This window comes from Scomber japonicus, chromosome 3 (genome assembly GCF_027409825.1).
Source record: "Scomber japonicus isolate fScoJap1 chromosome 3, fScoJap1.pri, whole genome shotgun sequence".
NCBI lineage: Eukaryota > Metazoa > Chordata > Actinopteri > Scombriformes > Scombridae > Scomber > Scomber japonicus.
This window is the reverse complement of record NC_070580.1, coordinates 17,816,902-17,831,081: the sequence shown is the minus strand read 5'-3', so window position 1 is coordinate 17,831,081 and position 14,180 is coordinate 17,816,902. Positions and strand designations below refer to the sequence as shown.

Here is a 14,180-nt window from a genome sequence, read left to right as displayed (position 1 = left end):
TTCTCAAATACCCTGGCCTATACGATATCCCTGCACTACAGGGGATGCTTTACTTCTTAGTTATCTGTAGATGAGGATTTTTCACACAAACCACATGCTAAGCTCATTCAATATGATGTATAACTGCAGATAAATCTACTAAACTGTCTATAAAGGAGTTACACTGAACACTAACTGTCTCAGGTAAAAAGACTGCTTATACAATAATATGTCAATAATGATAAAAACATAAATATGAATAATTAAGGGTTGCTGGGTTACTATTAATATTTTGCTGCAAATACTTCCTTACCTTTACATGAGGGAATTTTTTAACACAGGACAATAGTCCATTAGTTGAGTTTTCTAACAACACCAGACATATACCTAATTTCAAACTGTTTTATGAGCAGTGAAAGAAAGTAACGATATAGCTTAATCACATAGGCAGGTTTATATTCATGCTCACGATTCACACAGGCATAAGTCAAAAAACAAAACAACTAAGAAGACTTCCACAGCTGATGGGGGGGGGATGGGGGGGTTGGGTGGGAGATAAGCAGTGCCGGAAATGGAGAAGTCGACTGAAAGAAGCTGCAGTGGTATTAATTAAACAATGCCCATTTTAATCATGGCTAATTATATTTGCAGGCGAGGGTTGAGAGGAGTGAGGGGCCCGAGGGTGATTCTATCAGTGTCTGCGCTCATTAGTGCGGTGCAGCTGTCTGATAGCAAAGCATGGCTTCTGTCATCAAATAATCAGCAATAAATATCTTTGTCAGAGGGAGGTGATACTGTTAAAATGGTGATTGTATATAGCAGCTTGGAGAGGATCGACACCAACAACTGAATTTCTTGGTGTTTAAACCATAGACAAATGTGGGGGGAAAAAAAGAGTTTCTGGAGCTGCTTTCGAGCAAAAGAAAATACACCATCAAACAGGGTAGGAGGAGGGCATATAATAGTATGGAGTGAGACAGTAATATAAGAGCAGCCTAAATACATCCCCACTGGTTAAATTGTTAATTAATGTTGCCCCCATTTATCAGTCAAATGGCTGTTAATTAGTCTTTTCAATCTCCTCTGCCTTGAACCACATTTAAAACTCTTTTTCTTGCCCTCCTTCTTTGTCTTGTCAATTATCCGTCTTCTACTCCCTTCCCCTCTGTTTCTTTCTCTCATAGAAAGATGCCTGTTATCTCTGCTAGTCATTGACCATTTCCCATCTATAAACATTCAGGAGCTCAGACATTGACCCTCGACTCCTGGCTGACCTCAAGGTTACCAGCAAAAAATAAAAAAGGATAGGGGTTTTGAAAGAAACTCATCGTGGCTGCGTGTGCTATCACAAGAGTGAAGAGGAGGAATTTAAAAAGACAAAGTTATAGAGAGAGTCATGGGAAGTAGTAGTTAAAGATATGAGCACGTGGCCCCACGTACAGACCAAAATGAACACACTCCCAGCTGCAGTTCCACCGTCTCCTTGTCTGTCTCCTCCCGCCATAATCAGCTACGTCTCTAAAAGCGGATTATACAGTCCACCCAAACCTCTCTCTCTATCTCTATCTCTCTCTCTCTCACACACACACACACACGCACACACGCAGACAACAGGATTACCATGCATGTTAAAACATACTGGGGGAAACGCACCACACCCACACTCCCGCGTCTGTATTAATGAAAAGCAGGAGGATCTTTATCAAGACAAGGAGGATGAAAATAATCATCTTCTAAAAAGACGCACTGGTAAATTGATTTAGTGTTTACAATTATATAAAGGTGTAATACATATTTATTTTGTGATGCAAGACACAACAATAGCTTTTAACTAATTAATGTGTCAGTGGGTGTTTTTTGTATTGTTTGAAGAATAATAAGATGTTAGATCTGGAGCAGACAATACCAACACTAGTTGCTCAATTAAAAAAAAATGATTATATTGCAGCAATAACGCATAATTAAAGACTTTATGGGAAATATTTAAGAATCTACAAATTATTTCTTTTACTGTTTCATGATGGGATATTGAAACCAGTAACCGACAGAGAAATGGGTTTTCAATAAAAACTAGAATGGATGGAGAATGAAAGAAGGGGGTGGAGCGAGAAAGAGAAATTGGAGAGACACAGGAGTAAAACGCGACAGATTTTTTTTTTTTCCTGTCTGCTTTTCTATAAGAAGAACGAAAAGAGATAAGACTAAAAGGACTGTCACTCAGAGGAACAATCCTTCCAGTGTCCCCTCTTGCTCCTGCTCCTCCCTCCCTCATCCCCCTCTCTCTCCAATTTCCACAGATTCCTGCTGAGATAGAGTTGCTGTTCACAGGGACAGTTTGCTGACATCATCCACTACATACCGAGTGTCCTGCACTCTCTCTGCCCCACCCCGAAAACACCTCTGGGGCCGGATGGAAACACAAACAGTAGACAAGACATGATCATTTCACACTGTACAGTTCTCAGTAACTGGCGGATTAATCACACCATCAATCACCTAATAACAACCATTTAAAAAAACTGCTATTTCTTATTGTTTTCCATTGTTTACTCAATCTAAAATGAAAAGGACAAATGCAAACATATGGTGAAACATATGGGTGATAGTGAAACGCACTGAGAGACACACAGTGGATTTTCATCTCCAAATAATCCATTATGATGGATTCATTTATTGCTAATTCAAGAAAATTAAAAATATGTTTTCCTGATTTAGAATAGCAGTGCGCACACTAGAAATTCAGCTAATTGATGAATATGAATAAAGAGATGCCATTTCTGTGACTTATATCCTACAGTATAATGACATTGCTTCTGCAGTACAGTTTAATATGATTCAGTGGGCAGTGTCAACACTCTGTATGGATGTTAATGGCAGTTCTGGTTGTACGTGAATTAAAAAAATGCTAGACAGGACATATCATTAAGAAGGAAGGAAGGAAAATATGCTGTACATTACTGATGGCAGCAGAACAAACCGACCACAGAGAACCACAGATTAGACTCACATTAGGGTTTTGGGTTCAGTATGTATTTGTGTACTGCTATTGCACATATGCAGCAGCAGGTACAGCACATACAAACTGTGACTGGCATTGTAGTGAAAGTTTTGCACATTGCTGATGAATTCATCTTATTCTGTGAGACAACTACTCACTGTGATCATTAACTCATTTGATGAAGGACATTTACACAGAAAATAACAGTCAGAAATGGAGTTTCAGGATGGGTTTACTTTATTTGTCTTTCTGCAATTCAACTCTAGATACCTCTGATATAATTGCTATTCAGGGTTAAAAAAAAGTACCTCTACAAACCTCCATTACAAGAAATTAAATTGAGAAGAAAAATATTGCAACGGGGGTTCAGAGATCTGAAGAAACCTGCGCTTATTTTGTGAATGTGGGATCATGTGATTATGGCAATTACGGCTCTGCTGAATTAGGAAGACAGAAAGGTTTGCGGCAAATCAAATCAGAATTTAACTGAGGTATGATTATGTAAGACAACTCAAATGCAGAACAGCTTCCATCTCCATAAATGGAGAAAAAACAGTAAGTGCTTCACATGCATTCAGTGTTCTGCGATCATTGCATTTCAGCAAACTGTTTCCATCCCAAGAAAAAGAGGCAACAAAAGTGAACAAACCCCTGATACAGAGGCCTGTTATTACCCTCGCTTCTAAAAGAGCTCTGAAGCTGTCCTCTCCCTGTCTCCAGCATTGCCACACAGTGTCAGTGTGAAAGTTGTGCAATAAAGGTTACGACTGCACCATCTTCTTATGGGGATCAAAGACATAGCGCTTGAAATGCAAGTGAATGCTAACAGGCTGAGAATCAGCTTTGGGCTCCTCTTCGTTTGCTGGTCCGCCTTTGTTCCCCCCCTTCCCTTTCTTCTTAGAGGTAGAGGATAACAACTGCTTGGTTTCTGGGAGAAGACCCTCTGAGGAAAAGATAAACAGAAAGGTCAAGCAAAGGGGTTGATTATCTATTATTTTAAAAAACAAAAACAATCAAGAAACATCATATAAATAGATACTTTTATGTAATGAATCTAGATCCTAATATGCAGTACTCAGGTTAACTTAATCAAGTCAGTGTAGGTATATCTGATACATGATAGAGATCTTTTCCTCACTGTTATGTGTGCAGCAGGTGCTGTATCAGTACTGTTCAGTGTGCTGACCTCAAGATCAACTGATGCCTTCGTCATCCTGATGTAACTGATGAAAATGTGCAGAGAACCAGGTCTCAGTTGCCTCGAGACTAGTCTGGCCCATCCTGACATGCACACTGCAGTATTGTTCCTCCTATTTATGCTTCGACCTAAACTCATGATTCTTCTCTCACTTGGGCCTCGTTCTCAGCCCTACTGAGCTGTTTCCTGTGAACACGGCGTTGCAGTCTGATGTTCCTTAAGCATCCACTACAGACTCCTCTGCGCCATCATATCTTTACTGTTTGTGCCGACTATGGAAATGGCTGCTTGTTTGCTTGTGGTTTTGCACACGGAAGGTAAGCAATGTTCTGGGTTCATTGCTTTACACGCTGACTGTCTGACCTCACGTACAACGGCGCCAGCATTCTTCTTGTTATCGTTATGCCAATGTGAGGGTTGTTATGGTTGCAGCGCCGCCAGAAATCTCTTCCTTGTTATCTATGATCAGCTGAAAACATCCATTTACCTCCACAAAAGACACACACACACACCCAAACTTGAAAATGATTTGTGTTCACATACAAATTACACTTAAGGAACACTGCTTTACACATTTGTTCTCTAATTAATGTGTCTGTTAATAACAAACAATCATCATTATACATTATATCTTAAAATTCCTGCAAAGATTAAGAATGCAGGTAATGGGACTATCTCTGATGAAGAATCTAACAATCAAGATGAGCGTGTGTTTAGCATGAGGCATCAGTGACACATGTACATGACACAGTATGTTTATCTGACAGCGTCCAAAATTAACATCCAACAAGCACAAATATGGGTCAAAATAAAGTTTAGTGTAGTACATATAGGACTGAGTCATCTGCCAAGGTGGCTGCAAATTTATTTTGAAGGGCGCCACTGTGTTTTCTTTTCGTAGACCAGATAAGAGTATGAAGCACTGATAATCTCACTGTCCTCTGCACTCACTGAAAACCTACACAGCTCATTATGACTTTTATATAAGTCATTGTAATAAAACCTACACTGAGTTACATATGTGGGAGCACATCGATACATATGCTGGTACAAAAAGGAAGAAGAAAGGAGATTATGACAACAGAGACTGAGAGACTTCTTTATGTGTTTCTGAGGGTCACTATAAAGACTGTGTCACAAGGTCACAGTAACTGTATTCACTGATGTTCAACTGAAAACTTTAAATTAAGTTTGTATAAGTGCTCGATCAACATAAAATTAATCAGCAACTATTTTGATAATTGCTTAATTGTTATGTCATTGCTGTACAAATACCAAACAATCTCTGACTCCAGTTCCTCAATTGTGAAGATTTAATGCTTTTCTCTGTAAGTAACATGAATATTTCGTTGTTTTGCGCTGTTGGTTGAACAAAACAAGCTATATGATGGTATTACTCGGGGCTTCAGGAAATTGTGATGGCTTTTTAAAAAACATATAGATCAAAGATTAATTGCATAATCAAGAAAATAACCAGCAGATTAATCAATAATGAAAATTTTGCAATCTGCATGAAAGCAGACATTTTAATTCATTCTCTATCACATTCATGTGTGTGAAAAGAAAACACACCCTTACAAGTTTATATATGTACACAGAAATGGGACCAATGTGTACATGTGTGCCATTACTCAAATGTAGAACCTGCAAATGGCTAAAACCTAAAACTAAAGCTTGTCAAACTCAGCAGAGTAGTGCCATCTTCCCCCTGAAGCCCGACAGAGTCTCAAATGAACACCACTGAATGTATGCATTATGTTCATATGTGAGGATGTGTGTATCCGTATGTCAGAGACTTTCAAGTATTCAAGTGTGAGGCAGTGAAGAGGATGTAGGTGAGGTTCTCTTTCTAAATGTTTTTGTTTTCTCTTCCCTCCCGGTGTGGAGCCGTGGGTTTGGAGCAACAGAAGGTAAAATAAACACAGAACAGACTTCCCCCGGAACACAGGCAATCCCCAGAGGAATCCTGGGAATGTGTTTCGGGATGTCAGGCCTACCACTCTTACCACATCCTGAAAACCGTCCCGCAGAGCCCCCAAAATCCAAAGACGGACGGAGAAAGTTTTGGTACGTGTACTGATGAAGAGGGAGATGTACAGCGCAGTGTCTGACTAAGCAACATAATTGAAATGCATCTGATAAATCCTTACCTTGTATCCGAATCTTAAACTTCCCGCTTTGTCCGAACCCGCCCTCAATAACGCCGGTCTCACCTGTCGATAACGTGACCTTCAACCCCACAAAGAGCTGGAGGTTGGTCTCCTTTTTGAACAGGTTGCGGCCGATCACAGTGTAATCATCTGTAACCTGAGAGCAAAAAGAGAGGGAAAGAGACTTATGAATTGCAGCACTAATGACGGATAAAATGAAAGCATAAAACATGATTAGAAGTACTTGTTAAATGGTGCATATGAGCATATAAGCATATGATCTCATTACGACTGTAAATATGTCTGGATGAGTTTTCGTCTGATTTCCTTCCTTTGATGCCTAGATCTTGCGGGTTGCCATTATTTCCTTCTGTCATCATGGTAGGGTGAGGAAGAACAACTCACCCTCCATCCTGCACCCTCATCAACCACACCGTTTGGCTGTAAGCTGCATTCTTCGAGGCCTGCTGCCTGGCTGTCTCGCACTCTCTCTTTCATCCCCCTGCACATTTTATGCTATATTTGTTTGTATTTCTTGCTTATCATCCATCACTAAGTCGATCTTACAGGCCACTAATCTGATAACAGGAGGGCACCGCTCTGTCTCCAACTCACCCCCCCCCCCCCCCCACACACACACACCCCACCAGCTCTTCCTCTCTCTTCTGCCTAACCCTTATTCATTCTTGAACATTTGACCCTGACGTCCCTCAAGCGTGACTGATGCGCTGATAAAAAAAATACAGTTGCTATACATGTCTGACAGACCGTATGAATTGTGACTGGTTGAGACCATCATATCTGAACAATGCCAGTAATGTGTCCTTACGAAAAGGAATTCTTTCGTCTTATAATATAACTGCCTCATTCTGGGAGACAGATAAACAGTAAATGTAATGTCACATGACCAACGTTTGACCTCTTGCACACGCTGTTCTACTCCTGAGTCAGTGACTAGAGCTGTCAACAGCCTGAGGTGCTAACAGCGGGAAACTAGTTCACACACTTGACCCCTGACCTGAATATGACCCATGCATGAGGGTGCACACAGAGAAACTTCACTGTACCCTGCAGAATAACACCTCCAGTGCATTTACAGAATGAGATGCCTCCAGAAATTCAGTTCTGGTTTAAAGTTTCTGAGAACGTTGTTCAGCTTGGTTCTTTTATAAGGATATCGAGGAAACCAGAGAGTGACATTCCCAGTAAAGCTATTTTTTCAACAGCTGACTTGCAAATAGAAAACTGTTATGAACAGTCTATAGCCTATTAGCCACATACAGTATATTTAAATTTAGCAAATTCTTGAAAACTAAGCTACATTAACAGTAAAAGGAGGACAGAGAACAGGATGAATGTGGAGTGATAGTGGCTGATTTCTATTTTCTAGATTCTTCATTCAGTGTTTTGAAGTCAGAAATATTATACATTTTATTTAGTTTGTGTTTCCAAGGAGATATGTTAAAGTTTTTATAGTAACTTTACTGTGATATTTTTGTTTTACACAGTACTTAAAAAGAAGAGTATTAATCAATTACTGGACAGATAAGAACTATCAATAAGAGTTGTGCTATCAATAAAATCCTGAAGATTGTTATTAGAAGTTGTAGACCTTTTGAAAAATTGTCAAATTAGATGTTAGATCAATAAGAAAACAACATATTTGAGATATGGATCAGTATGAACTATAAACTCAGGACAGAATGTAACATCCAGAGAGGAGTGGAGTGAGAGAGAGACATATGCTGAACCAGGGAGTCAGGTAAACTCACAGAGCCATGTGGGTATTCCTGTGCCACTCAGGTGTGTCCAAACAGCTCCAGCCTCTGATAGCTAGACAGGGCAAGTGGCGTCAGACGGCCACCCACACACACCTCTGTGTGACAGCACATGCTAAGGCATGCATACCCGCCCATGCCTCAAACACTGCTCACCAGGGCTGCATATGCATGCTTGTTTGTGTGTACGTGTCTGTTTATGAATATACAATAGGGGCTCTGTCTGAGAGGCACGCTCCAGTGCCACCAGCAATGAGAAACATCCAAAGAAGAATCAGAGCGGAGAACAAGGTGAAAGATAGGGCAGAGAATGAAGGGCAAAGTTCTAGGTTAAGCAGAAAAATGGAGAGTTGGAAAAAGACCATTTTTAATAACAGACAAACAGTTTCATGTTCACTCACCCTTTCCACCTGTCCCTCCTTGTGTTTGGTCTTGTAGATGCGCAGGTGAAGCAAGGTGGTCTCAGCATAGCCTTTATCTTCAAACCCCTGCAGCAGACGGCCTTGGAAGGCCAAACGGCATGTGTTAGCGTGGATGTCTGTGTCCAGCTTGGAGCCAATCACAAGGCAGAGTGAGGGACATGTGACTGGTCGCTCAAACTCTAACAAAGCCCATTGCTCTGGGTCGGGTCCTGAGTTCGCCTCTCCCTGACCGGTCAGATATTCGTCCTGGTAGAAGTACTCCCTGTCAAAGGTGAAGGGTGTTTCTAGTGAGCACGCCTCTGGAGGTGCTTTAGTGTCTGAAGGGGGCTCTGAGGCACCCACAAGTGGCAGGCCGAAGAAGGTCACCCTCGCCATGACAGTCTCATGTCCCACTGTAATGTGAAACTTGGCACGTGTGGAAAGACAGCCCTTGAAGTAGCCTATCTTCCTGACGGAGATGACAGCTGCATAGAGGGTGCGCAGGGAGCCTGGGGTGCACACTACACCACGCTCCAACAGTTTAGGGTCAAACTGTGTCACACACACACCCACACGATCTCCCTGCATGGCCCCAGACACTGGCTTCCGAAACATCTGCACCGACTTTACCTTCTTGGTCACCTGATGTGAGAGAGCACAGAGGGACAATAAATAAATGACAATAATAATTTGAACAACAAAGATTTCTATGAATCAAATTAAGAACAATGTACATATATTACACTTCAGTACATTGAACATTTCAATAATTTCTTCAAGTATACGTTACTTTAAAAACAACTAAACATAGAAGCAGCATGTGATCAATTTAAAAACGTATGTTTACAGGGATGATTTATAACATATTTAAGTGAGGAGGCTTGATTTAGTGCTTTGTTGTTATTAAATTAAAATTAAATTAAATTATAAAATTAAAGTATGCACTTAAGTCAACAGTTAATTGAACATGCACAACCACTTAGACTATTTCTGTCAGAGTCATTTGTAAAACATATTGTTACAAGAAGTGCAAGTTACTGTATGAGCTTTATTTATTGGAAAAATTGCAGTTTTTATGTTTTAAAAAAATCATATTTAATTAAATATAAAGCACTGACAAAAAAATGAAGTACACAAATTTAGAACTAAAAGTTATTTATCTGACTACCTATCAATATATCCATCAGTGATTGCTGTATCTGACATACCACAGTGTCACTGTATTTGTTTTTGTTGTCTTTTATCACACAGTGACAAAATCAACAGTAGTGGTTCAGATCAAAACAGCATCACCAGCGACTGATCATTAAGCCATTTGCTGCCACCAAGAGGTGAATATGATAACTGCAGATAAATCTGCTGAGCCCGACTGAAAGTTTGCATCTGGTCTAAATTACTAAACTCTTATGCTGCCAGCCCACCCCGCCCCCCTCCCCCCAGTCCCCTCATCCTTCCCTCACATTAAACTGACACATCCTCTGAACCCACCCGGCCATCCCTCCCTCTGTCTGCCCACATCCAGTCAACTTTTGAACTTCCGAAACGCTGTGGTTTCCACAAAAGCATTTCTAGTGCTCTGATATGTTGCCTGCGTGTAAATATCATAAATTCAGAATTAATGTGCATTCTTTGCAACGTACCTTTAGCGCTGGAATTTCCACTGTGTCATTGATGGCCAGCGACCCCTGTAGGATAGTCCCAGTCATGACTGTTCCCTGACCACGGATGGAGAAGCAATGGTCCACAGCCATCAGAAGATCACCTCCAGGGTCTCTCTGAGGAAGGTATGTCTGTGTCTTCAGAAGCTGCAACAAAAACCAAAAAGGACAGAAGTGAGACACACGTGGAAAGATAACTTCTGTCGTACTATTGCAAGGGTACGTGTGACTCTCAAACAACAGAAATACACATATATGAACCCTGATAAAAAAAACACCAACTTCATTGTGAGCACTGTCTGATAAGCACTGCAAAAAGTAACATATCCGCACAAATAAAGTATTCTGTCTTTAGTTTTGATTGGACATTAAGTACACACAGTTGAGAACTACTCTTATGGTTTTTTGTCAACTGACAAATAGCACAGTTATGTGCTGTTTTGAGCAACATTAGTAACATCAGACAGGCTTCAGTGTGTTTCCAGATTTCACCTCTATTAAATCTGGCACTCCCTGTGGCTCCTCTCTGTCAGCAGCCTCTGGGCCTCCAGGCTTCGCTGCCACAGCAATCACTGGACAATCCTTAAATCTGGGCAACAAAAAACAGTGATGTTGAAATTACTTCATGCTTTTAATGTTGACTGAATAGCTGAATTTAAACTATTTTTATTGATAAATAAAACAGAGAAGGAGACAGAATGGTTAGCAAGTTTGAAATCGTGGGAGGTACACAGGCTGTCCTAACCTACTTAACTCTTCATATTGAGTATTTGACTTGTATTAAATACAGACCTGGTGCTCTCCAGTGTTTTGTGCAGTCTCTTGGTCATTTTCTCGATAGCATTCTGTCTCTTGTTGGCTGGCAGGAGGTCAGTCTTGTTCAAGACCACCACCATGCGAGGGCAGGTCAGCTCTCCTATAAGCAGACACTCTGCAGTCTGCGTCTGCACCCCTTTCACCACGTCCACCACCAGCATCATCAGGTCAATGATTTGAGCACCTAGAAAAGATGCAAAAAATGTTTTAAAATCATCAATGAGATACTAAATATTACTTACATGGAATAAAACTCACATGGCACAGTAATTAACATTCTTGTTATACACCTATAGAAGTTTAATATGGCATGCTATAATAAAAACTTTGAGAAAAGGTTTGGGTGGTTTTGTCTATTGATTCATCCACCTCAGTGTGATATCAACTATGAAGCCGACAACAGCAATACAAACAGGAATGGACACAGACACCCAAGAAAAACAGTAGAACAAGAAGAGAAATTAGGGGAGGGGTGCACATAAGCAAAGAGAGAATAAAGGGCTAGAGGGTTGAAATTAGAGCTGCAGCTCACTTGGTTGTCTTTCCTTTCCCTCTTTTCTTTTCCTGACTTTGGCAGTCTCTCTTTCCTGTGGTCCCCTCTTTTCTCTCCTTCCATTTGGCTCCCTTTCTTTCCTGTGCTCTCCCCACATGGGACAAGAGGGGAAGTTTAATACATACCCTGATCCCTGCACTTTCCTTCCTCCCTAATCTATAGCATGTGCCACCCCACTGGCTCATAGGTTTCATTTAGCATGTTGGTTACACGACACGGCAACATTTGGTGTTTCAGTTCCTGTAACAAGCCCATTACTTCACCAGTAATCTGTTTAATATCCGATTATGCTCCATACATTTTAAAAAGTGGTAGCTGATGTCTTAGGTGAGTGACAAATAAGAAGGAGGACTAAAAGAGAAAGCGGGTAATCCATCATGTCCCTCTGAGTTAGTGGACTGTGGTCACTCTGTAAGTAGTCAGCACTGTAGTCATGTGTCCTCCCTCGCAGTCCAGTTCAATGTGTCTTAATCTGTCAAACTATTTGCAGAGAGAAGGCGCCCTCTGCTGGGAATTTAAAATTTGAGCATGATGACAGGGTACAAGCATCATCCAATACAGTCACTTCAGTGTCAGAGGTCTACTTTTCACTCTACACAGAATAACTTCAGGCTCAGTGTACTAAAATGTAGTTGTTACTATATGCACATTTAGCACAGAAGATGGGAAATACTGCAATGTATTGTGCCATCCTCTGGCACCAAGCAGTGTGTGTGTGCTTGAGTTAATTATGGACTTAACAAAACAATTACTGTAGCTTTTTATTATTTTGAGTTTCCTGTTAATCTTGAAAAGATTTACATTTGTTTTGTGGGTTGTTGTTTTGTTTTGTTTTTGCTTTTAGGCAGTTAAAGTATTTACCACATTTTGGCTGATTTGAATGATTTTTACATACATGCAGGTGTGTATCTGTCAGAAAGGCTACAGCTATGTGCACTGTGTTTAATAGATGCTGGTATTGCAGTGTATCATTGTGTATCTATCAAATTCTGAATAAGATTTATTTTGTGGCATTTTTTTGCCTTTTTTTGTGAGTGCAGTAGTAGCATAGAGGCCAGCAGGAAACAGAGAGAGAGGGGAATGACAAAGGTCCCTTGCCTAAGTTGAACCAGGGACACTGCAATTATGTGGCACACTCAACTACCCAAGCGCTCTGAAAGTACTTTATTATTAAACAGTAAAGATATACAGCACTACATGATTTGATAACTACTATTTTCCAGTCGTATCAAAGAACAGTGTATTAGGCACACATAACTAATGAAATACCATTAAAACTAATGCAGTCTAATATGACATTAATATTCATTAAGGTTACAATGTTTAGTACACTGAGGGTTGTCTGTAATATTTGCTCTATACTCATTGATGTAATGGAGTGGACAAAAAAAATGACCTCCTCTCTGTTACTGACTCAGCAGGATGTTTTAGGGTAGCGGTGTTACATTATCAACTTGGTGAGGAACTAGAAAGTGAGGTATGATCAATTACTGTTGTCTGTACCATCATACAATATAACTAACACTACCCACCCATCAAATTGCAAAGTGCCTACTGAACTGCTTTTATGTTGTTCTTTTTCTATTGTGTTTTATTTCTCTAAGTTTGAGCACTTCTTGGAATCCCTGTTTCATTGTATTTTCTGTGTAAGATGATCCTTTACATTTTTAGTTTTATGTTTGCTATTTTTGCACCCACAGTAGGGTCCAAGAATCTGAGGCCACTGTCCTATTCTGGTAAAGTGACCCCTGCAGTAGATTTTATGGTATCGTGTTTTGTGAAGCACCTTGAATTTTGAGAGGCTCCGTAGAAATAAAGTTTTTTATTATTATTGTTACCCAAAAAAAACATTTGCATATAATTATGAATCTCACCTCCAATAATAGTCCGAATCAGAGAGGCATGCCCCGGACAGTCTACCAGGGTGAACTGCAGGCTGTCATACTGCTGCTGTGCGACGCTGTCCCGCAGGTGATGCGGGAGGTCCACCGTGAACGAGGAGAAGCCCAGGTCCAGCGTGATGCCTCTCTCACGGGACTGCGGGTTCTTGTCGAAGGCGGCTGTTGAGGCGGTGCTGCTCAGCGCCCTAGCAAGCGACGTCTTCCCGCTGTCGACATGTCCGAGCACCCCGACGTTGAAATTTAATGTTTTAGTCCGACTGTCAGCAGAGTCTGACATTTTGTCGTGACGAGACTGTTTTTCTTTACTCTAAGTTGAACCTTGAACTGAGCTACAGTGTGACCATCGAGCGGCTATTACTGCTGCTAATAATCTTTCCTTCGTTGACATTCGTTAATTACAACCAAAACACTTTAAAGAACACGCTTTCTAGTTACCGTGTGGCTTACAAATGATATACAGCTATAAATGACTTTACCTCGGTAGTTGAGATGAAAGTCTTATTATCTGCTTTCAGTCCTCAGAACAACATCATGCTAAAGCGGAACCTTGTTTCAGTAGCTAACAAAAGTTTAAAAAAAGAGGGAAACTAACGTAATGGCTCTTTGATTAAAACTTAATTTCAAAGTGTGGTTATGGCAATGTAAACCCTCTATCTACTATGTTTCACACTCATTTGACACTATTATTTACTCACTGACAAGTTTCTAGTAATTTCTACTACGACAAGGCAACTGAAACACAAACGGA

At 40.5% G+C, this 14,180-nt stretch overlaps 1 protein-coding gene across 1 annotated transcript; it reads right to left on the bottom strand.

The window, feature by feature from the left end:
* Positions 1–2,998: 2,998 nt before the first annotated feature.
* On the bottom strand, positions 2,999–14,001 carry eefsec (eukaryotic elongation factor, selenocysteine-tRNA-specific). Its single transcript, XM_053315777.1, has 7 exons — positions 13,406–14,001; positions 10,955–11,162; positions 10,655–10,751; positions 10,145–10,309; positions 8,505–9,146; positions 6,326–6,482; positions 2,999–3,920 (listed from the first exon to the last, which is right to left on the bottom strand). Exons 1-7 carry the CDS (start codon positions 13,707–13,709, stop codon positions 3,739–3,741), a joined length of 1,755 nt encoding a protein of 584 aa, XP_053171752.1. The 5' UTR covers positions 13,710–14,001; the 3' UTR covers positions 2,999–3,738.
* Between the last annotated feature and the right edge of the window lie 179 nt (positions 14,002–14,180).